The sequence below is a fragment of the Marmota marmota genome, unplaced genomic scaffold (genome assembly GCF_001458135.2).
Source record: "Marmota marmota marmota unplaced genomic scaffold, marMar, whole genome shotgun sequence".
NCBI classification, from domain to species: Eukaryota; Metazoa; Chordata; class Mammalia; order Rodentia; family Sciuridae; genus Marmota; species Marmota marmota.
The window spans coordinates 11,377,112-11,400,924 of NW_026000249.1; the positions used below are offsets into that span (position 1 = coordinate 11,377,112).

At 38.1% G+C, this 23,813-nt stretch overlaps 1 protein-coding gene across 1 annotated transcript in view; it reads left to right on the forward strand.

Annotated features, from left to right (window-relative positions):
- The window catches only part of Phex (phosphate regulating endopeptidase homolog X-linked), a 194,478-nt gene that overhangs the window by 74,461 nt on the left and 96,204 nt on the right, over positions 1-23,813 (forward strand). The window contains exon 12 of the mRNA XM_015488079.2: positions 12,279-12,380. Within this exon, the coding sequence (XP_015343565.1) occupies positions 12,279-12,380 (102 nt within the window). The remainder of the gene's footprint in view (positions 1-12,278; positions 12,381-23,813) is intronic.

The window sequence follows — 23,813 nt, forward strand, 5'->3', positions numbered from 1 at the left end:
GTTGTCATTGCATTCTTGTATTTATATACCTGTCAGAAGAAAGGGAAACAAGAAAGAAGCTGATTATTAGAGATTTGATCTAAGAATGACTTTTTAGGATATCTTTGATTCAGGCTACACACTAAGCTCAATTTTCAGTAATTTCTACTTACATCAGTCTAAGGAGTGACCATCAATATTTCAAATGGTGACCCACATCTATGGAATATTTCTTCAAACAGTTTTTTTCATTGTTGTTTACCATTCTCTAGTTACTAAGGCAGAAATGTGAGCATATACATCAAAGACCAATTTTTCTTTTGTGTTGATGCTGAAAAGGTCTTTTTGCTTTAACTATAGCTTCTAGAAAATTCAGTGAAGTTGAAATTCCCATCTGAAAATTTCAGCTGAGCTAAGTTCTTCTGTATTTAAAAAATCTTGTTTTATTTCTTTGTAGACACTATGTACCCAAACTACCTGTCTTTTTTCATATATATATTCATATATCTCAATTTTGCCAGTAGGCTGTTTTTCCTGCTCCCTCAAGATTTCTGTGTTTTGTTATAAGGTGATAAAGAAAAAAATATTTTGATGCTTGTTAAAGTCATAAAGTCTATTCAGGTCTATTGCAAAGGGTGTCAATTCTACCGCAATAGAGGAGAAAGATTGGGCTCAACTCCAAATGTTGCAAAGATAGTTGTGAATTTCAAGCAAACAGGCAGAATTAGGGGGTCAGTGGATGGAAAATTATTAAGAAGAGACATCAAGAGGAGGGAAATTATTACTAAACTAACTTAACAGGATTCTTGCTGCAGGCAGGTAAGGGTGATCAGATTTTAAGGGTAAAAAACAAAGAACTGGGCTGGGGATATAGCTCAGTTGGTAGAGTGCTTGCCTTACATGCACAAGGCCCTGGGTTCAATCCCCAGCACCACAAACAAACAAACAAACAAACAAAAACAACAAAGAGTTGGATCTGATATAGAGAGTGATATGATATTGAGGGTTGGAAATTCTCTCTAAAGCCACTTAGCAGAATTCTTGCTAGAACCTAGCTAGGAAGGCCTGACAAGGACAGGTTGGGGGTGAGGGGGTAGACAGGAGGGCAAGGTCAAGGTCCAGTTAAGAAACTAAACTCTGGTCAAGAAGATAATCTTTGTCACTCCTTAGACAAATCTAAAGTCACTGGTCTTTTATTATATATTAAAACATTCTATATTCAGAAGGTTAATCTAGATAAAGCAGAATAAATCTTTTATTACACATTAATAGATTTATATTTTTATCTTTATGTGGTGCTGAAGATCAAACCCAGTGCCTCACACATGCTAGGCAAGTGCTGTACCACTGAGCTACAACCCCAGCCCATTATTACACTTTAGATTTAGACTTTGGGCAAAGAATTAAAACTTTTCTTACCGTGTAAAACAATTCATTATTTTCTCCTGCATTCTAGTAGCTTATCTTTCCCTCCATAGTAAAGACATTTTTTGTTCATGTCCCCAAATAATGCCATAGATGACCTACAGTATCTTCATTTTTCTGAGCTGCTCTTTACGTGAACAATTCTAGTGTAATTCTTATCCTAAGAATGGAATTCTCCTCCTACCCCATACTGCTACAGCTGGTATTGAAGACTTAACTACTCACATGGGTCCAATTGCGGCGGTGGAGTTTGAACTTACAACCTCTATACACTAGGAGTTCACCTCATTAGTGAGTCAAGATAATTGAATTGATGTACTGCCATTAATATTCTTTAAGTTCTCCAATTCCCTTGATGACTGTTTCTCTCAGTGGCTGAGTAAATGAGATATAACTATAACGTTGATGGCAGAAGTCACATGAAAGTCAGTGCCATGCATTATAGCATTGCCCTTAAACCGAGGACTTATTCATTCCCTACAGATGCAGGTACTCTTGAGGGTTGCTCTTAAGACCAGTATGTATGTGTGTGTGTGTGTGTGTGTGTGTATGTATATATATATAATATCTCCCTTTGACACAGTCATGCAAGTAAAGGATATTTTTTTCTGGCTATCAAGTGTTCTTGTTTGTCTAGTAAATAGTATCTTATTGTTCAAATCAGTTTCCAGAGAAACTGGTTGAAGAACTGGGTTAAGGAAAACCAAAATAATTTGGGTCTTAAAGGACTTTTTAATATAGTTATATAATATAGAAATTATAATTTTTTACAAAGTTCTAATGGCATCTCATAGCCCAGATCTAACCAATTTGGGAAAATTAGACAACTTCTTTGAGCCTGTACTCCTGATTGTAAATTGTGCATGAGTTTCTGTTGCTACAGTAATGCTATGTAACAATCAGTCACAAAACCTGACTGGCATTCAACAATAAGAAGTTACTGATGATGCATCTGGAGTCAGTGTTGGTCCCCTTTGCAGTTCTGCTGATTTTGGCTGGGTTTGCTCAAATGTCTGGGGGTTGGCTGATCTAGGTTGGCTTTGGCAGAAGTGGCTGGGATGACTGGGCTCTACTCCATGTATCTTACTTCCTTCAGCCGGCTAGCCTGGGCATGTTCTCATGGTTGTGGCAGAGATGCAAGTGAGCAAGCAGAAACATGTGGGGCCTCCTGAGGCTCCTGCTCAGAACTGGCATAATGTCATGTCTGCATTGTGTTGGCCAGAGCAAGTCACAAGGCTAGTCCTGATTTATATAGTGGAGAAATGGACTCTGCATTTTTAGTGAGAAGATCTGCAGTCACATGGCAAAGGGTGTGGGTAAAAGCAGGGGCATCATTGCAGCATATCACAAATAAGGATAAAAATAGTACCTACCGCTTTGGATTGTGGTGAGGATTAAATGAGATAATCCTTATAGAAGGTTCAGCACAAAACCTGGTGCATAATAAGTGCCCAGTAAATGTTAGCTATTGTTACTATGTGTGTCATGCCTAACATGAGCAGTAGAGGTACAATCTATAACATCAAGGTTTTGGCATAGCTGTGGCAACTCCTGCATGGAGATCACCTCTTCCTAATTTATCTCAGAAAGAGTGAGAGTGAGTGAGGTACTTGGGGGTGGCTGTTGCTAGTCTTCCATGCATACCCAGTGTAGTAGCTTTCTGTTGGGATAAAGATCCTTTTAATGCCAGTGCCCTGGCCATGTTCCAGAACCTGCCCAATCATTTAATCCTAAGTCTGGCTCATAGGAGAGTCTCATGAAACTACTCAAGGAGCCAAATATAATTTCTATAACAGATCTGGGTTTCACAACTCTCTATGGACTAAATCTTGTTACAACAAATATCAGACCCCAATCCTGACAGCTCATTTATGCAATCTTTGGTAAAATAACATCCAGCAAAACAAGTAATTTAGATAGCTCATTGGGACTTCTTTTGAAATAAGTTTAGACACTACTTTTGATCTTGCCCTTGGGTGTGCTTCCACAATGATGACACATTTGGCCCACCTTTCTTGTTTGTTGTCTACGTCTCTGGATAGCATTGGACACTGTTGGCCTTTGTTATGTATTATCAGCCACAGTTTTGTGGAGCACATTTGATCAGACTTGTAAAATGCAAAGACCCTATACTGGAGATTCACTTACTGAGAAAAAAGCCTTTATCCCTTCAATAAGTTCTGAGTGTTGAATGTAACCAGTCATAGTGACTTGCTGGGAGTAGTTTATCCATAGCCAAAGGCTGGACCATTATGAGATTGGTTGACTTGTAAATATTCTGGTTTCTGATCCATTTCCTCTCATAATGAGTATGTGAGAAACAGGGAAGGATGAATTATAAAACTGGAACAGAGTCTATATGTTCATATCTAATGAATATATTTTATTCCTCCTTCTTACCCCAATATTATGGATACATGTGTTTTCATAAAAGGACATACTAAACTCCTGCACCAGACTAACACACTTTTTGGCATGACTTGGGCCCAAATAATTTGATATTCGTTTTTTATTTTGCCAACATGTGTAATAGCTATGTAAGTTTGCTAAATGGTATAACAAACTGGTATGATTTACTAGCACACTTGGCTGCTAGAAATCTCAGCATTTTCTATCCTTAGTTTTCTGGCTTAATCATTTCTTCTACCTCTACATGTCTCTTTGTTACTTCTTATTTTAATGGAATTATTATATTTTTATCTGGAGCCAATCCAAACTCATTCTTATAAAAAGTTACAGTATAAAAATGAATCAATGAATATTTAATATTTATTAATGCAATGATTTAATGTCTGTATTTCTAATAAAATGACAATTGCCAGAAATAAAAGATTTAGGACACTCTCCCTGAGATTGCAGACTATTTTTTCAGGGTTAATCATAAATATTATTAATAATGAGTTCCATTTGGCACTTTCATTAATCAAGTGGTTAAAAGTCAAGGAAACTGGCCATGCTCTAAAACACTAGGAAGACTGGAAACATTTTAAGCTCACGGATTGTTAAGATATGATAACTTCTAATTGTGTTAAAGAAGAAAGTCTATTCAAGATTATGCCTTTTAGTTAAGAATTTTATTAGTACAATATTAATTTAAGATTGATGCACACAATCAACCTCAATAATTTTTTCTTTATTGTCTTTTTCAGAATTATATCATCCTATAATATTTCTACAAGATACGTGATATATAGTTATATATTTTAACCATTCTTAGCTATTTGTCCTGTGCCACAGTGACATCACCAATGTCAGAATGACTAGACAAACTTATTGAGTCATTTGATTTCCACTAAAGTTTATATTTGTTTGTAGGTTGGAACCATTCCAGAGATATTTGCTGGGAACTTGCCTCCTAATATAAAGATGGATTTGCTACTCACTGATAAGTTCCATAGATTCAGGCTTTGAATTTCTATATCAGAATAGGTCTCTCTTTTCAAAAATGGCTTCATTTGAAAAGGGTAACTTGCATTATTTTTTTCTATTTTCAGCTTCCATTTTAGTAAACCTCCTGGTCCTACTTGAATAATCACATACTTTCTGTGAGGAAGTTTGGTATTTTCTCTTAGTATTGCTGAAATAACTGTTACACATGAACATATATGAAAAAAGTTTGATTCAATTTCACTTCTTTGCCAGGTGTCTATTGGAAGGTTTTGTTTTATTTTTTTATCTTATTTTTGATTAGCATGTCTTAATTGTATAGACCAATGGGGTTTAGTATGCTATTTCAATACATGTATACAAAGTACACTGATCAAATCAAGCTTCCTTTATCTGCCTACCTTCCTAATCTTTAATAAATCACTGTTCTACTTTCAGGTCAACTTTTTTTTTTTAAACTTTCACATATGAGAAAGAACATGCAGTACTACACATCCATACCAGCCTTTGTTATTTTTTTTAAATGATATTCATTCTAACTGGGCAAATTGATATCATAATTTTGATTTGCATCTCTCTGATAGCTAATGACAGGTATCTTTTTTTTTTTTCATATACCTGTTGGCTGTTTCTTCTTTCAAGAGTGTCTGTTTAGATCATTTGCCATTTGCCATTTTTTATTTGATATACACGATAGTAGAGTGTATTTTAAACTATACAAACATGAAGTATAGTTTATTCCAATTAGGATTAAATTCTTGTGGTTGTACATAATGTGAAGTTTCACTAGTTCATTTGCCAGTTCTTCATTTTAGTTGTAGATGGGCACAATATCTTTCTTTCTTTATTTTTATATGGGGCTGAAGCTCAAAACCAGTGCCTCACATGTGCTAGGCAAATGCTTTTACTACTGAGCTACAATCCCAGCCCCCATTTGCCAATTTTTTTTTTAAAGCTAGCAGTCTTTTTTTAAAGTATTTATTTTTTTAGTTCTAAGTGGACGCAATATCTTCATTTTACATTTACATGTGCTGAGGATCGAACCCAGTGCCTAATGCATGGTAGACGAGTGCTCTACCACTGAGCCACAACACCAGCCCCCCCACCATTTACCAAATTTTTTGTTGTTAAGTATTTTGAGTTCTTTATATATTATGGATATTAACTCTCTTTTGGATGAAATAGCTGGCAAAATTTTTTCTCCCATTTTGAAATTCTCTTCACTCTGTTGATTATTTCCTTTGTTGTGCAAAAGCTTTTTCTTTTGTCATAATTCTATTTGTCTATTTTTTCTTTAGTTTCCTGTACTTTTGAGGTCATATTTTTTTTAAAAAAAAATCATTGAATGTACCAATGTCTTGAAATGTTTCCCCTGTGATTACTTCTAATACTTTCAGTTTCAGGTCTTACATTTAGGTCTTTGATCCATTTTGAGTTGATTTTTTACAGGGTGAGAGATAGGGTCCAAGTTTCAATCTTCTGCATATAGCTAATCCAGTTTTCCCAGAGCCATTCATTGAAAGGTATCCTTTCTACAATGTATGTTGTTTCTGATTTATTTTTTTAGAGAAGGTCTTGCTAAATTGCCCAGGTTGGCCTCCAATTTGGGATCCTCCTGCCTCAGCCTCCTGAGTAACCTGGATTATAGGCATGTACCACTACTCTCAGCTTGTTCTCAGCATAGATTTTTGACATCTTTGTCAAGAATCAGTTGGATGTAGATGTGTAGATTTATTCCTGGGATCTTTATTCTATTCCTCTGGTCTGTATGTCTATTTTTTATGATAGTAGTCTTCTGTATTAGTTATTATGGCTCTGAAGTATGTCTTACAATCAGATATTGTTGAGTTCTTTATATTTGTTCTTTTTGTTGAAGACTACTTTGACTATCTGGGGTCTTAAGTGCTTACTTATGAATTTTAGGATTTTTTTTCTGTTTCTGTGAATAGTGTCATTGGCATTTTCATGATGATTGCTTTCAATCTGTATGACATTTTTAAAATAATTTTTATATATAACATTAGGGTTCATTTTGACATTATTATAAAATCATGGAATATAATTTTCTCTAATTCAGTCCCCAGTACTTCCCCTTCCCCCTGTTCTCTTCCCTCTACTGATCTTTCTGCTATTTATTTATAGCTTTTTTTTGGGAAAAAAATAGTTCATTGTGAATGTAAATGATGGTGAGATTTACTGTGGTATATTCATAAATGTATATAGGAAAGTTAAGTCAGATTCACTTACCATTCTTCCTTTTTCCTGTTCCTCCTCCCTTCCCCTCAATCCCCTTCCTTCTGTGTGGTCATTTTAACAAAAGTACTTCAATTCATGGACATGGGAGGTGTTTCCATTTTATTTGTTTGTTTTTTGTTTTTTGGTGTGTGTGTGTATTCTCCTTCATCAGTGTTTTGTAATTTTCATTGTAGAAGTCTTTCATTTCCTTAGGTAAATTTATTCCTAGGTATATTATTTTTTGTAGCTATTGTGAATGAAATTGCTTTCATAATTTCTTTTTCAGTAATTTTATTGGTATATAAAAATGTTACAGATTTTTGGCTGTTCATTTTGTATACTGCAACAGTATTGAATGCGTGTTCCAATAGTATTTTGGTGGAGTCTTTACATTTTTCTATAGATAGTATCATATCATCTGCAATCAGGTATAATTGAACTTCTTCCCTTCCTGTTTATATGCTTTTTATTTCTTTCTCTTGCCTAATTGCTCTGGCTAAAACTTCCACTGGAGGTTTTGAAAAGCATAAAGTGATCAATATGTATTTACTGAGCATTGGCTATATGACAATGTTAGGTATTAACATGATATGAAATCATGTGTGAAAAATAATGTGAGATATGAAAATAATAAAGAATACGAAATCATAAAACTAACAATTTTAAATTTGTGAAATACTTTTTTATTTGCTTGATCTCATTTGATCTAAATCATGTTTTGTGTTCTCAAAGCTTACAGATCTTCTTGTTATAGATCTTTCCAAATAAATGTAAAGGGAAAGGCAATTGAACACATCTGTATCGTTCTGATTATATTCCTGAAAGTCACTCTGAGATGGGACTTAAAGTATGGGGTTAAATGTTTGGGATCCATGGGTAGGTCTTGAGTTGGCTTTGTAAGATTTCTTTATTGCCAGAGACAAAGCTTTGAAGGAAACTACAAATAACCATGGTGGATGAACTGACTTCTCTCAAAGCACTGTTGCTTTGTCTGGCGGGCCCTTACCCTGAATGTGGCAGTTTCTACCACATAACACTTTAATTTTTATATGTTACATTTTGATCTTTGACTCTAAATAAACATTTTCTATGGATAAGTTAACCTGATGACTTCTACTTTAAATGATTTCTAATAATGCCATATGATGGCTGGTTGGGGTGTTAGGTCAAGGTTTGGTGAGGAAATCCTATTTTTCTCTTTTTTCTTGTTTTAAAATTATATCAGATTTTTGTTGCCTCAGGGAACATGACTTGACTGAATGCAATGTTATTATGTGATGCTGGAGAGTAGTCTAAAGATAAAAATCATAAATGTTCAGTGATTTATCTTCCTAGTTCCAGTATGCTAAAATCATTATTTCTCGTAGTTGCATTGACATTCCAACCAATGATATTAATCACCTTCAAAGATTCCCCTTGTTCTTGAAGTCTGCTGGGGTAGTTCAGCACCATTTCACAGAAAATGTATATAATAAATCTATAAATTCTGCAAAGAAAAAAAAAGAACTTGAGATGGGGTCTGGAACAGAGTTGCTCTCAAGGGCAAGGACCAGCTGAAGCTCATGGGAAAACAAAAATGAATTGATTTACTTGTGTTTGACATATATGAAAGAACCACAAAGATAATGAGATATCAAAAGATGGATTTAGGGGAGACAGATGTGATGGTTCAGGGGAGGAAAAGAATGGCAGAGAAGGGGGGAAGCTGCATGTGAGTAAACTATTTGTCATTCTTCATCCAGACAATGAGGTTACATCTTTTTGCCTCCATTTCCAATTGGAATGGCAATTAACAAGTTATAGGCAAAGGACTTTGAAAACCCATGCAAAAATGCTTAAAACTGTTTTTTGTTTGTTCGTTTGTTTGTGATGTTAGGAATTGAACCTAGGGCCTCACATATGTTAAGCAAGAGCTATACCATTGAACTATATCCTTAGAGCCCCGCTACCTTTTAAAACGGAGCCTTGCTAAGTTGCCCAGGGTGGCCTTGAACTTTCCATCCTCCTAATTCACACTCCAGAGTCACTAGGATTATAGATGGGCACCACCTCATCCCACAAAACTTTAATGAATTTAAGTCATCATAATGTCTAAGAATGGCCAGAGAAGGTCCTATGGTCTTCATGAGGGTATATGCTACTTAGAAAAAGTTATCCATTTTAATAATAAGTGTATACTTCATTATAAATGCCCCAAAGAAAATAGGAGTAAAATGACCTTAAGATTAAACATAGATATCCCAAAGTCTAAAATTTGCCAAAGATCTCTCTGGCTTGGATAGTGATTATTTTATTTAATTTGATTGATTAATTTATTTTAAACCAAAATGTAAGGTTGGTTTACATACACCTTATCCCAAATAAATATTTTCCTATATTTTCAACTTTTTAAACTTATTCTTTCACTTATTTTTCCTATTATTGGTATATGCTGGCCAGGATGTTGAGAGGAAAACTTTTGCTGTTTTCTTTTCCTTCATCTGTAAATACCCGTATTCTTAGCAGTTTGTTCATGCTGCCAAGATGTGAATATCCATGTTTGAAGAATTTTTTTTTAGAGAAATCCTTTTAGCAGAACTCAATCCTATTTAATGGAAAAAAGCCACATGATTAAATGAGGACTCTCCCAACTTTCTACCATCTAATCTGTAGATTCTTCTGCAAAATGTGCACTATTTTATCCATTTTATCCTTCTCCTCTCTCATAGTCCTGTCCCCTCTCTAAGATGAATCCTTGCATATAGTCTCTGGGTTCCAGCCCCATCTTTCCTTTTGCCCTTTCAGAGACCATTAATAACTCTCTCTTCCCCAATCCCTTCTCTTCTGGATCCTTTCCATTTGTATTCAAACACAGTCAAATATCTCATATGTTCAATAGCAACAATAAAATAACAACAATAAAAACAGGAGTAGCAGCAAACATGCCCAAACCCAAACCCTCAGATCTATACCTTAACTCTTTTAGTTCATAGTGCTCTCCTCATTCCACTGTAACCTGGCTTCTTTTTCTTTTTCTTTTTTTTTCTTTTTAGTTGTAGATGGACACATACCTTTATTTCATTTATTTATTTTTATGTGGTGCTGAGGATGGAACCCAGTGCCTTACATGTTCCAGGCAAGTATTCTACCAACTGAGCTATAACCCCAGGCACCTGTGATCTGGCTTCTGTCCCTATCCCTCTTTCTCTCCCCATGCTTCTGGTCTTAGAGAATGGCAACAATAACCACTGAAGCCTAGCCTAGGAATTAATCTAACTTTCCCAGTTTTCTTCGCCTCCCACATACAATTAATCACCTGGTTCCATTCATTTGGTTACTAAATCTCTCAAATCAATCTCCTAGCTTCTTTCCATCCCCATTGCCCCTCCCTAATGTGGAGGATGTATTTCTCTATCCACATGTAGGTGATGGGGTGGCTGAAGTCCATTGCTGTGTGATGAGGTCACAAAGACTTGGGGTGCTGATGACTGCGTATGCAGAAGATCTAGTCTCTGGAGATTTCTTGGCCATTTTCACACCCTCCTTATGTGTGTTTTCTGTTTAAAATGTTGACTTCTGCATTTTTCAGTTGGTTCCCTTCCACTTTCCTGGCATTTTCGCCTAATTTATGCAGGACACTGTTGTTGCTCTTACAAACTCTGAGCTCACAATTGTCATTTTAGCTCTGTGGTCAGGGCCTGGCTCTGACCCTCACCAGCTATATGATCTTGGACAGATCATCAGCTCTTAATTTCCTTATTTGTAAAATAAATGGCTTCCCCTAGATCAGTGGGTCTCAACCCTGGCTGCACATTAGAATCACCTGCTGAGCTTTCAAAAACTCCTAGAGCCCAGGCTAGAACTTAGATTAATGACATCAACATCCTGATGCCTGGGCCTCAGGATTTTTTATTTAATTTAAAATGTTTCATTATTTTTTTTTGTCAGTTTTCTTTTAAGTTTCCCCAAAGCTCCCAATGTATAGATAAAGTTGAGAACCATTGACAATGCTTTTTATAGGACCTTTGCTCTACCATTATTTCATGTTTTCTTATGCCCCAATCCCAAGTCGAGGTTTCTCTTCTTTTTACATGTTTTTACTAAGTTGGGAAGAAATAGCTGTGAAGCTCCCCCCACCCCCTTCCATCTGCTGTTTGTTCTTATTTACATACGATGGAACCCAGCCCACTGATTTACAGCTCTGGTTCCCTTACAACTGTTATTGAACTGAAAACATAGCTGAAAACTTATTAAACAGAAAAAAAATTATTTTGAGCTTCCTGCCTACAATTCCTTATAGAACAAAGGAAACATTTAAACTGTTTTCCTTCTAGAGGTAATGTTAAAATTGATTTATAATCCCATAATCTCAAATTTAACTTAATTCTGGGGCCAGATCTCAATATTTATTCTTTCTTGGGTGTCCTGTTAAGGAAGCCAGAGCGTCTCTGTAGGAGAACGGGATTTTGAGGGGTATGCACTCACAGACAGGCACAGCCTCCTCATATTTCTGTGTGGCTTCTGAAATTAAGTGTCATAGTCTTTTTTCTCCCAGTCCTCTCTTGGCCTGCAGATGCTGGCAGTAAAGCTAGGGCAAACTTGTCCTCTTTGTGAATGTAGCCTCACTCTTTGAACTTCTGGGAACAGGCCTTTTAGAAGATGTTCTGTAGAAGCTCCCTTTGCATCTACCATTCTAGATCTGAAATAATGGGACTTTGCTGAGCTAAAAGAGAGTAGAGAAGAGGGTAGAAAGATGATAGAGAACAGCCAAGCATTTGATTTGACCAGTGGCACTAAATTTGGGAAGATTTGGGGTCTTGGCATAAGTCTGATTCATGTTGGCAAAGCACTCTTTGGAGTAATGGCTCTTCTTGCCTGTTTCTTGGTTAACAGTACCACTTCCAACTGTTCATTCACTTTCTTCTGCAATACCTATCTGAAATACACAGTCTGTGCCTTTATTAGTCTCTCTCAGATCCCTATTAAATTATTGAAATTGGCTTAAGCAGATCACCACCTAGTCATAACCTATTAGAAATAATAAAAACACATTATCCTTTCACAGCTGGGCTATCCAGTTATTCTCATGGAAAGAAAAGGGTATAATCTACTGGTTTTAGAATAAATGCTGCCAGAATATGGGGTCAAACTGGAAAAACCTCTTCCTCATCATATTGAACATTGAACTATTTCTACACAAGCTAATTTTAGTTCAGAAAACCTTGTCTGAAGTTTTTGTCTTTGACACTTCTTCTTTGGGTATTTTCTTGTAGATGGAGGAATTGATTGAGGGTGTTCGCTGGGCCTTCATTGATATGCTGGAGAAAGAAAATGACTGGATGGATGCAGGGACGAAAAAGAAAGCCAAAGAAAAGGTAAGAATTCCTTTTGATGAACAAAATATGATTTCTGGTTTAATGGATTTTCATGATGACATTGACTGTGTAGTTGATTTTTATATTGACTGAGCTGTTGGTTCTGAATGACCCCAGATTTAGGTGTGTGCTTTTGGATGAATAAATAGATTTCATCACTGGGGGTTAAGAGAAAATAACATCTGACTTTTTCTTTCTCTAACTGCATTTTCAAATACCCAATAATTCATCTTTCCCTTCTAATTGCTGTCTATAAGAGCCTCATGGCCTGCTGCCTAGTGAATTTTGCCATAAACCTCCATTGGATATGGCAGAATGCAGAGCAGTTGGGAGCCATCGGGAGCAGCTGGCAGAAGAGCCCTCAAGATGCAAAGAAGAAGAAAACCTGTATTGGCCATGTGTCCTTTTCTCTGTGCATGATGTGTGCAAATGTCCTGAGGCAAATCCTTTCCAGTAACCAAATAGATCTACTTCTTAGCCCATCATTTAACACAAATGATCCAAAGACCATGCTTATCAATTGTGGACCAGTAGTAGACCATTGTGTAGGAGTATAAAAGTTAGCAGTAGAAACTTGGTGGGCCTTGTAAATTTTTCTGATACCATAAACAAGATAAGGGAATAAATGAGGAAAGAATGAAGAGTATTGTTGTTTAAAAATTAAAAAAAATGGAGCCTATCTTAATTCTAGGTATTCTGATGGAACTGGAGCTCTAGTGGGTATAGCATGCCTGGTACACTGTTCATGGATGCCACTCTGCAGCTGGGAGACTATAAAATCTGGAGCATTTTTTTTCTTTCAAGAGATGTTTTGAAACCTTTCTGATAATAGCTATCACCTGAGATGTCTAGAAATTTTATAGCTTTCTGGATCCCCTTCCCAGCCTGGTTCATGGATCTAGGGTAGAGTCTGAACATTTGTGATTTAGGCCAGTGTGATTGTTATCATTAGGGAATCATACTGAGTCATCATGGGCACTAAATTATTTTTTGTTTTGGTTCTGGAGACCCAAAGGGCTTTGTGCATGCTAGGTAAGCACTGTACCATTGAGCTATATCCCCAACCCCAAGCAGAAATATTTTTGCATTATGATCAAGAAACAAAGAAGGCAACATTCTGGGAATGCTTAGACTTGTTGAAATGGGAGTGTGCAGAAGTTTAGCAAGGATATTTTCTAGAGCTTTAATATGACCTTGCCATAGATGTTTTATGTGAAAAGGCTATTCAGTGTTTCTACTGAAGAAAGAATTTGGGTGGTGGTGGGGGGGAGTGCTGGAGGAAGACAAATGGTAAATTTGATTTTGTTTTCCCCTCCAAGGTCTGTCAAAGCTGTCTTTTAAGTCATGAAAGGACAGGTGTGCACAGAATGTTATGGAAAGTGCTCCAGAAGGTAGATATCTGGGATATCTGGAACAGAATTGGGCAGTTGAGGCCTCAGCATATTTGGGGCTCTTTAGCCTAACTCCTTAGGGACTGGGGTAGTGTATGTATGAATTAGTACAAGGCCACAAGGGTGGGGTGGATTGTGAGGGTGTGTGTATTTTATGAATGGACAGATACTTGGGAATGTTCTGGAAACTTCAGTCAGTTCTTTGAGAAGTATGCATCAAGATTGCCTCCGGGCAATCTTCCTAGTTCCATAAGGGAGTGGGTGCCTTACATTTGGGCTTTCTAGGCAAGCAGATCATACCTCCTTCTTAAAGGAGAACTCTTCTCAGTATTTCTAATATTAGACGTGTTCTTGCTTGCCCTCTGAGTTGCTCTCCAGTCTTCGATTTTATTTCATGAGAGCTGTCAGTTTTTCTTCTAAAAGTAGTCTTTGAACACTCTGCTTTCTTTGAGCTGAGTTCAATCTGCCAGGAACTCTGCTAGTTCCTCGACAGGTACAAATATCAAAGGCAATTGTCCTCCTGGATCTCGCTAGGTTCCCCAGGTATATTTTATCTTTCAGATTTCAGAGTAGTGCCTTTAATGAAAGGCAAGAATGAAGGATGTTTCCAAGAATTTCCAGCAATTCTCTGAGGCTGGTCCCGCCCTGGACCCCAAAAGATGGAGGTTTTCCTTCTCCAAATTAAATGAACTTGCAGTTCTAGAAATGACCTCTGGGTGGAGCTCATACTACTCATAAAGAACACAATGAGCTGACAGCTTTTATGCAGCTTTCTACTTTGGGCCTGTTTTTGAAAAAGAAAATTTTTTTCTTGCCCTTTTTCTCTGCTGTCCTCAATTTGATTGCCTTTTAATAGTCAACAAGAAAGGAGGGACTCTGCCTAATAATTCCTTGAATCTTAGATGGAAATCTCTGACTATCTCAGGGCTTTGTCTTTCTGATATGGAGTAGCCCCTGCATTAAGAAAGGATTTGCCTGCATTTGAAGTGGAGGTGAATAATTCGCCTTTTCTTCCTGGCATGACTTGGCACTGTACTTTGGGCATGTGTTTTATGCAGTATATCACCCAGGCGGAAGATTTCTCATCAATAATAGTGCCCACACTGGGCCAATGCTGAGTCACTTGGCAACCCATTGGGAAAGCTGAAAAAAATGTTCCTATTTGCGAGGGGCCGAAGCTTTTTTTCCCCTTGCCATGAAGCTCTGGACTGCAGCTAATTAAAGCTCCTCCTAAGAGGTGTCGACCTCAGCATTCTATAGTGACCAACTTCCTGAACTGGGTGGTCCAGATATTCACAGTGGTCTGAGGCCTAACCCCGTGGCTTTTGTGGCAGTGACCCCATCTCAAAATGGAAGTGTGTCCATGTGGCTTTGCTGCACTCTTTACTGGGGGTGCTCATTGTAAAAGATAAATGAGGGTGTCTCTGTTTCTGTGAAGGGGAAATTTGTTATCTCTGTCTCTCTGCCTTTTCCTGCTCATCTCTTAAGAGGTCATGGATGCTTTTGTGTGTTGAAACACATGGTGTAGCTTTCAAGTGCAAATTTGGTATTGTGAAATAAGCACCAGTTTTTGTTCAGGATTCTGCATTTCCTGCAAGCATGTACTCTTATTGTAAATAAGTAGCATAGGATGGGAGGCCTGCAATTTTTCTGGTAATCAAAGTCAGTGAATGAGTGTAAGATGATAAAAGAATGATTTGGGGGGTATCTTCTGGAGGATTTACCCTTGCCAGAGCAAAGGAAGAGGCTTTCAAGGTCAATATATAACGATTCCTAAATTGGGAGGGAGAAGGACTCAGTGTAACCTTCAGCCACCCTGGCCAGCTCAGGGTCAGATCGGGAGGAGCAGTTTTCTGAACAAGGTTCATCCCCAGCTGAACTAAATTATGTAGCCAAATGCTGAATCCCTTCTGAAATGCTTGTTTGTGCTTTTTGTCACCAGGACCTAAGCTTGTTAGGCTACATCCAGAGAAAAATACCAGGATGGAAGTCACTGGGAGGTAGCATGCTGAAGGTGCTGTGAGGGAGTTGCCTTAGCCACAGCAGGTGCAGAGAAGTCAGCTGTATGTTCCCATCTCCACAGGCATGCAACTCCCACACGCAGACTTTGAATGAAGAGGGAAGTGTTCTCTTGCAGAGGGCAAAACAGGAGTGTAGCTCACCTCTTTGCCTTTGTCTCTAAGCTCTGCCAATCCTAGGCATTGCATTTCCCTCTGGCATGCATTCTGGTACCACCAGTTAGTGCCCTGCCTGCGTCCTCAGCAGAGCCTGACAGGCAGCTCTAGGGAACTTGTTGTGATGCAGATCCCTTCGACATACTGCCCTCCCCCCACACTCTAGGGGTGGGGCTAAACCCTTTGGGTAATAAAGTTTGGGAACCAGTGACCTTGTCCTTACCACTTCATTGCTCACCTGTCTATCTTCTAGCTGCAGTCTCCTGCTTTTGCCTAAGAGCTTTCTCTTCCCACTGAGCCTGCTGTGTCACTCACATGGAGGGCCTGGAGTACAGTGTAGGACTGGGGGGCACACCACAACCTCTTCAACAGCCCTCAACCAACAATTGATGGGTAATGGTGTGTACCTGCCCCAGCTTCCTTGTCCCTCTCCTGTGTTCCACAAGGGCTCCCGGCGCTTCCCCAGTGGGCTTGAGCTGCTTGGCAAGATGCCCTTTATTGACTGCCTTCCATTCTCCTCTCACTTCTCTGTGCCCCTCTGGTGTTTCTTTCACCTCCCAAATGAACTGCATGTGCTTGAATCCTTGTCTCAGGGTTTGCTTCTAAGGGGATCCCCACTGAGGACACAGCCCCAGGATTGTGTGTTCCACACTTCCTTGCCTTGAAGGTGACAATGCATTTCACTGCATCTCAGCAAACTCAATTCTGCAAACATTTCCAGCACAATGATGATGTGCCAGGTGCTGGGCCAGGAGCTGCAGATTCTGAATGGGGGATAGTCATCTGCAGTCACTCCTGTCTGCAGGGCCCTTTATACTCCTAGTGTGGTACAGGAGTGCCATGGATGCAGGGGAGATAGGAGATGGTTTAATATCATGGAGATGCAAAGCAGTCCTGAGAATTTATGGGAGGAGGCTTCTAAGGAGCCCAAACATGTGCATGGGGCATGCTATTCAGAGAGTGCCCACCCAGTTCCTTCCTCTCTCCCTCTGTTATGTAATCAGATCCTGTCACTGCCCATGTCCTTGCAGCCTATGGGCAAGGCTTCCTCTGGGCTCTTCCTACTTGCTAATTCCAGTAACTCTGCAACCAGCAGTCCTTGTCCCTTGCTACATCACTTAATCCCTTACTCCTGCTGCACTACACATGCTCATTATAAATTGATTTGTAGAAGAAAAGGAAAGGAAGGACTTTGGTCAAAGTCTCCTTCTCATTCCTATTACACCTGACAGCATATTTGTATAACTACCCAAGAATGCAGTTACCCCAGCTAGGTATGGTGGTGCATGCCTACAAGCTCAGCTACTTGGGAGGCTGAAGTGGGAGGATTGTAAGTTCAAAGCCGGCCTGGGCAATAGTGAGACCCTGTCTCAAAAAATAAAAAGGGCTGGGGATATAGCTCAGTCATAGAGAGTCCCAGGTTCAATACCCAGTATTACAAAACAAAACAAAACGATACTGTATAGATATGGAATGGTATTTCATTATTTTTAAGGTGAATTTCCCTAGAGAGCTTAGCACGTGTGAGACCCTGAGTTCAATTCCCAGCACCACACACAAAAGTGTGTGTGTGTGTGTGTGTGTGTGTGTGAGAGAGAGAGAGAGAGAGAGAGAGAGAGAGAGAGAGAGAGAGAGAACAGGGAGAGAGAGAGAGAGAGAGAGAAGAGACCTTGCTTCCTGTACCAGCTCCAGTGTTTACCAGGGACCTGGAGGGGCAAAACAGCATGTAAGCCTCTTGCTTGCCCTGGGTCCCTCCTCTCCTGGCTCCTATGTGCCTTCCATACTGAGCTTGTACCAGCCCTATCACCCCATTTCTCTGGCCCCCTGTCTCTCACACACAAACAAGCCAAGATAGACTTCCTACTTGTATCTCCTTTCCTTCGTTGGCCTTAACAGAAATTGCAGTATACAGATTAATAACACAGACTGCAAAAACACTGCCTAGGTTTCAAACCAACTTTCTATCTCTTCTTAGCTCTGTGACCTGTTTGGAAATTACTTCATCTCTATTGTCCTCAGTTTTCACATCTGTAAAATGGGGAGATCAGTACCTACCATAGAAGTTTGTTATTTGGATTAAAGGAGTCAGTATTCTAAAGCACTTAGATGAATTCCTAGAGCATGAGGAATACTCTCAACACTGCCAGCAGCTTCTATCAAACTTCTGTCCTGTGGGAGTGGAGAGGCTTTGGTTGCATTGGTGGGTGGGAGAAAGGAAGTGAGTGTGGTTTAGTTCATTAGTTTGGGTCATTGGACTTTCCTGTTGGTTAGGGAGGTGGGTGGGTAACCTAAGTCCATGGTCCCTGAGTCCCTTTAGACTCTCAGATATTCCACCTCCCACTCCTGCCCCCTCCTCCCCTTATAAAATAAGAAGCAGCCCCTACTGAGAAAATCATAGGAGGTGATAGTTTTTCTCTGTGGATTTTAGATTTTCTGGGTTTGAACAAATTCAGTATCATCTTTGTGTTATATATGTTTTAAGCACAAAAGCAAATATATGGTATAAGTAAGAGTTTGACATATATATATTTATCAGAGGCATATTCTATCTAGTATTTATTTTCCATGCTGGGGATGGAACCCATGGCTTCACACATGCTAGGCAGGTGCTTTACCACTGAGCTGCATCCTCCTGATATGTTTTTGGAGTGAGTTTAATCAAATTTCCATGTTCTAGTGCCTCATATCAATTGTTTTGGGTGATGCTTTAGGTTATTCATTCTCACACTTGACTATGGGTCAGCACCATCAGGAGAGACCCCTTAGAATGCAAATTGCCAGTTCTAGCCCCACAGTTTCTGATCTAGTAGGTCTAAGGTGGCCTTGGGAATTTGCATTTCTGACAAGTCTTTAGTTGATGCTGATGCTATTGGTGTGGGACCCACACTCTGAGAACTCCAGGTGATTATAGGGGAAATTTTCCTGACATCAAGTCTGTGTTAATAAGTGGTCACTTCTTCTCACTCCTTGCAGAAGTCCTTTTTTCACCATCTCACAGGTGAGTGCCCTGGGCGAAGATTGGGGCACTCAGAGCTCAACCATGCCAACATTTTGCACTGTTGCTCCATCTGCCAAACTACTGCAATGACATAAAATCCATATGGCGGAAGTTATTTCTTTTTACAGATGAAGAAACCAACGCACAGAAAGGGCAATCAACCTTGCCCAAGGTCATTCAGCTAGTGGGGGGAAGACTGGGATTCCATTCCTGGCAATCTGGTTTCACAGTCTGTGTTTTGTTTTCCAGAGCAGGTGATACCAGCTTCTTGGTATCACCAATACGCTAGTTAGAAATGCAGATTCTTGGCTCCATCCCATACCTATAGAATCAAAAACTCGGGAAGAGGACCCAGGAATGTGCATTTTAATCAACTCTCCAGATGATTCTAATGCAGCCAAAGTGAGAACCAATCTCTCTGCTGCAGTTATGATGCCTTATCCTGCTGGCTTCTCTCCAGTTTTCAACATCTTTTTTTTTTTTTTTTTTTAAAGCTCAAGTTCAAGGCTGAACACAATATTCTAGATAGAGTCCAACTCACCCAGCACAATGGGAATATTATTGCTGCCTATGTTTTGCATACAAATTATATTAAGGAATCCGAAGCTGATATTATGGCTATCTTTCCCCCTCAGCCATGCATGTCACTGTTGGCTCATAACAAATTTACAGTCAGTTAATTTCTAGGTCTTTTTTTTTTTTAATCTCACAGGAGCTGTTGTTAAGCCTTGTTGCTGCAGTCCTAAAGTTAGCATTTTTAAAAAACCTCATCCTAGAATTTCACATTTTTTCTCATTACGATGCATTTAGTTGTTTTTGTTTATGGCTCTGGCTTTTGAAAAATATTTCTGCATCTTCTTCATGTTTATTATTTTTGCTATGAAAATCTATGTTCATTAAAGAAAATCTTCAAAGTAAAATACAGAAATAGAAAGAGAAACTCATCAATAGTTCCATCACCCAAACATAACCACTGCTTATATTTTGATGTATTACTGTAATTTCGCCTATACATAAAAAGCATTCTTGAACAATGCTGTGTATGTAAATTTGATTCCTTTCTTAGTCTCCTAACATTTATATTGTAAGCATTTTGCGTAATATTACATATTCTTTGTGAAAGAATATTCACCATTATTACATATTCTTTTACTAGTCATACAGAAGATCACTTAAACATCTCCCCATAGTTGGGTCTGGTTGGATATCTATTATAGCTATTGCTATGATAAACATGTTTTTCACAATGCTCTTCTCCCAAATTTAGAATTAATTCTTTAGAATGGTATCCCAGATGATCTTTAGTAACTCAGGTCTGTCATTCAGTGTATTAACTACCATTCTCACTTCTATATAATTCATAATTTGATAAATTCACTTTCTGGTTTTATTGTTTTTCTGAGTTATTAATAAGCATGCTCACAAAATGGAACTAGAATCAGCACATTTGCTCATACTTTTGAAGATTCTCTTCCAAGTTGTTCTGTTGAACAAAAATGTTCTTGAGGGGCTGGGGATGTGGCTCAAGCCGTAGCGCGCTCGCCTGGCATGCGCGGGGCACTAGGTTTGATCCTTAGCACCACATACAAACAAAGATGTTGTGTCTGCCAAAAACTAAAAAAAAATAAAAAAATAAATATTAAAAAATTCTCTCTCTCTCTCTCTCTCTCTCTCTCTTTAAAAAAAATGTTCTTGAAGAAACTGCTCTATTAAAGGTCTTTTGTTAAATACCAATCAGTGCATTAACCAGTAGATTTTCAGTCCATTGTTCTACTTTGGACAAAATACTTAGAAGTGCCTACAAGGAAAACCTGAGATATTTAGCAGTGCTTTGATATAATTTGATTACATTATTTAAGACATTCCTCAATTTCCCAAACTTTCAATGAATTAACAAAGTGGAAATCTGAAGAAAGAACAAATTTGCATGTTTTTTTCCAAAACATTTCATTTTCTTGCATATAGATTTCCAGTGTTCCCAGCACCATTTGTTGAAGATGCTGTCCTTTTTGCAGTGCATGCTTTTGGCACCTTTGTCTAATATAAGGTAGTTGTAATTCTGTGGGTTAGTCTCTGTGTCCTCTATTCTGTACCATTGGTCCACCAGCCTGTTTTGGTTCCAGTACCATGCTGTTTTTGTTACTATTGCTCTGTAGTATAGTTTAAGATCTGGCATAGTGATACCACCTGTTTCACTCTTCCTGCTTAGAAATGCTTTAGCTATTCTGGGTCTCTTATTTTTCCAGATGAATTTCATGATTGATTTTTCTTTTTTCTTTTTCTTTTAAAATATCTTTATTTTATTTTTATGTGGTGCTGAGGATCAATCCCAGTGCCTCACGCATGCCAGGTGAGCGCACTACCACTTGAGCCACATCTCCAGCCCCAAGATTGCTTTTTTCTATTTCTATGAGGAATGCCATTGGTATTTTGATTGGAATTGCGTTAAACCTGTATAGTGCTTTTGGTAGTATGGTCATTTTAATAATATTAACTCTGCCTATCCATGAGCGAGGTAGATCTTTCCATCTTCTAAGGTCTTCTTCGATTTCTCTCTTTAGGGATCTGTAGTTTTATTGTATAGATCTTTTACCTCTTTTGTTAAGTTGATTCCCAAGTATTTTATTTTATTTTATTTTTTTGAGGATATTGTGAATGGGGTAGTTTTCTTCATTTCCTTTTCAGAGGATTTGTCACTGATATACAGAAATGCCTTTGATTTATGGGTGTTGATTTTATATCCTGCCACCTTGCTGAATTCATTTACTAGTTCTAGAAGTTTTCTGGTGGAGTTTTTTGGGTCTTCTAGGTATAGAATCATATCGTCAGCAAATAGTGCTAGTTTAAGTTCTTCTTTTTATATAGTTATTGCTTTAATTTCTTTCATCTGTCTAATTGCTCTGGCCAGTGTTTCACGAACTATGTTGAATAGAAGTGGTGAGAGAGGGCATCCATGTCTTGTTCCAGATTTTAGAGGGAATGCCTTCAGTTTTTCTCCGTTTAGAATGATGTTGGCCTGAGGCTTAGCATAGATAGCCTTTACGATGTTGAGATAAGTTCCTGTTATCCCTAGTTTTTCTAGTGTTTTGAATACAAAGCGGTGCTGTATTTTGTCAAATGCTTTTCCTGTGTCTATCGAGATGATCATGTGGTTCTTATCTTTAAGTCTATTGATGTGATGAATTACATTTATTCATTTCCATATGTTGAACCAACCTTGCAGCCCTGGGATGAATCCCACTTGATCATGGTGCACCATCTTTTTGATATGTTTTTGTATTCGATTTGCCAGAATTTTATTGAGGATTTTTGCATCTATATTCATTAGAAATATTGGTCTGAAGTTTTCTTTCTTTGAGGTGTCTTTGTCTGGTTTTGGAATCAGGGTGATATTGGCCTTGGAGAATGAATTTGGAAGTACTTCCTCTTTTTCTATTTCCTGAAATAGATTGAAGAGTACTGGTATTAGTTCTTCTTGAGACGTCTTGTAAAACTCAGCTGTGTATCTGTCCAGTCCTGGGCTTTCTTGGTTGGTAATCTTTTGATGGCTTCTTCTATTTCCTCACTTGATATTGGTCTGTTTAAGTTGTATATATCTTCCTGACTCAATCTGGGCAGGTCATATGACTTTAGGAATTTATCAATGCCTTCAATATCTTCTATTTTATTAGAGTATAAGGTTTCAAAATAATTTCTAATTATCTTCTGTATTTCTGTAGTGTCTGTTTTGATATTACCTTTTTCATCATGTATGCTAGTAATTTGGGTTCTCTCTCTTCTTCTCTTCATTAGCATGGCTAAAGGTCTGTCAATCTTATTTTTTCAAAGAACCAACTTTTAGTTTTGTCAATTTTTTCAATGTTTATTTTGTGTCAGTTTCATTGATTTCAGCTCTGATTTTTAATTATTTCTTGCCTTCTACTGCTTTTGCTGCTGGTTTGTTCTTCTTTTACTAGGGCTTTGAGATGTAGTGTGAGGTCATTTATTTGTTGGCTTTTTCTTCTTTTAAAGAATGAACTCCATGCAACGAATTTTCCTCTTAGTAGTGCTTTCATAGTGTCCCAGAGATTTTGATATGTTGTGTCTGTGTTCTCATTTATCTCTAAGAATTCTTTAATCTCCTCCTTGATGTCTTCTGTAACCCATTGTTCATTCAGTAGCATATTGTTCATTCTCCATGTGATGTAGGATTTTTTCTTCCTTATTTTATCATTGATTTCCAATTTCATTCCATTATGATTGGATAAAATGCATGGTAGTATCTCTACTCCTTTGTATTTGCTAAGAGTTGCTCTGTGGCATAATATATGGTCTATTTTTGAGAATGATCCATGTGCAACTGAGAAGAAAGTGTATGCACTTGATGTTGGTTGATATATTCTATATATGTCTATTAAGTCTAAGTTATTAATTGTGTTCTTGATTTCTATAGTTTCTTTATTCAACTTTTGTTTGGATGATCTGTCCAGTGGTGAGAGAGGTGTGTTAAAGTCACCCATGATTATTGTGTTGTGGTCTATTTGACTTTTGAACTTGAGAAGAGGTTGTTTGATGAACATAGCTGCACCATTGTTTGGGGCAGATATATTAATGATTGTTATGTCTTGTTGGTGTATGGTTCCCTTGAGCAGTATGTAGTGTCCTTCTTTATCCCTTTTGATTAACTTTGGCTTGAAGTCTACTTTATTTGATATGAGTATGGACATTCCTGCTTGCTTCTACAGTCCATGTGAGTGGTATGATTTTTCCCAACCTTTCACCTCCAGTCTGTGTATGTCTTTTCCTATGAGATGAGTCTTTTGGAGGCAACATATTGTTGGGTCTTTTTTTTTTTTTTTCGATCAATAGCTAGGCTATGTCTTTTGATTGG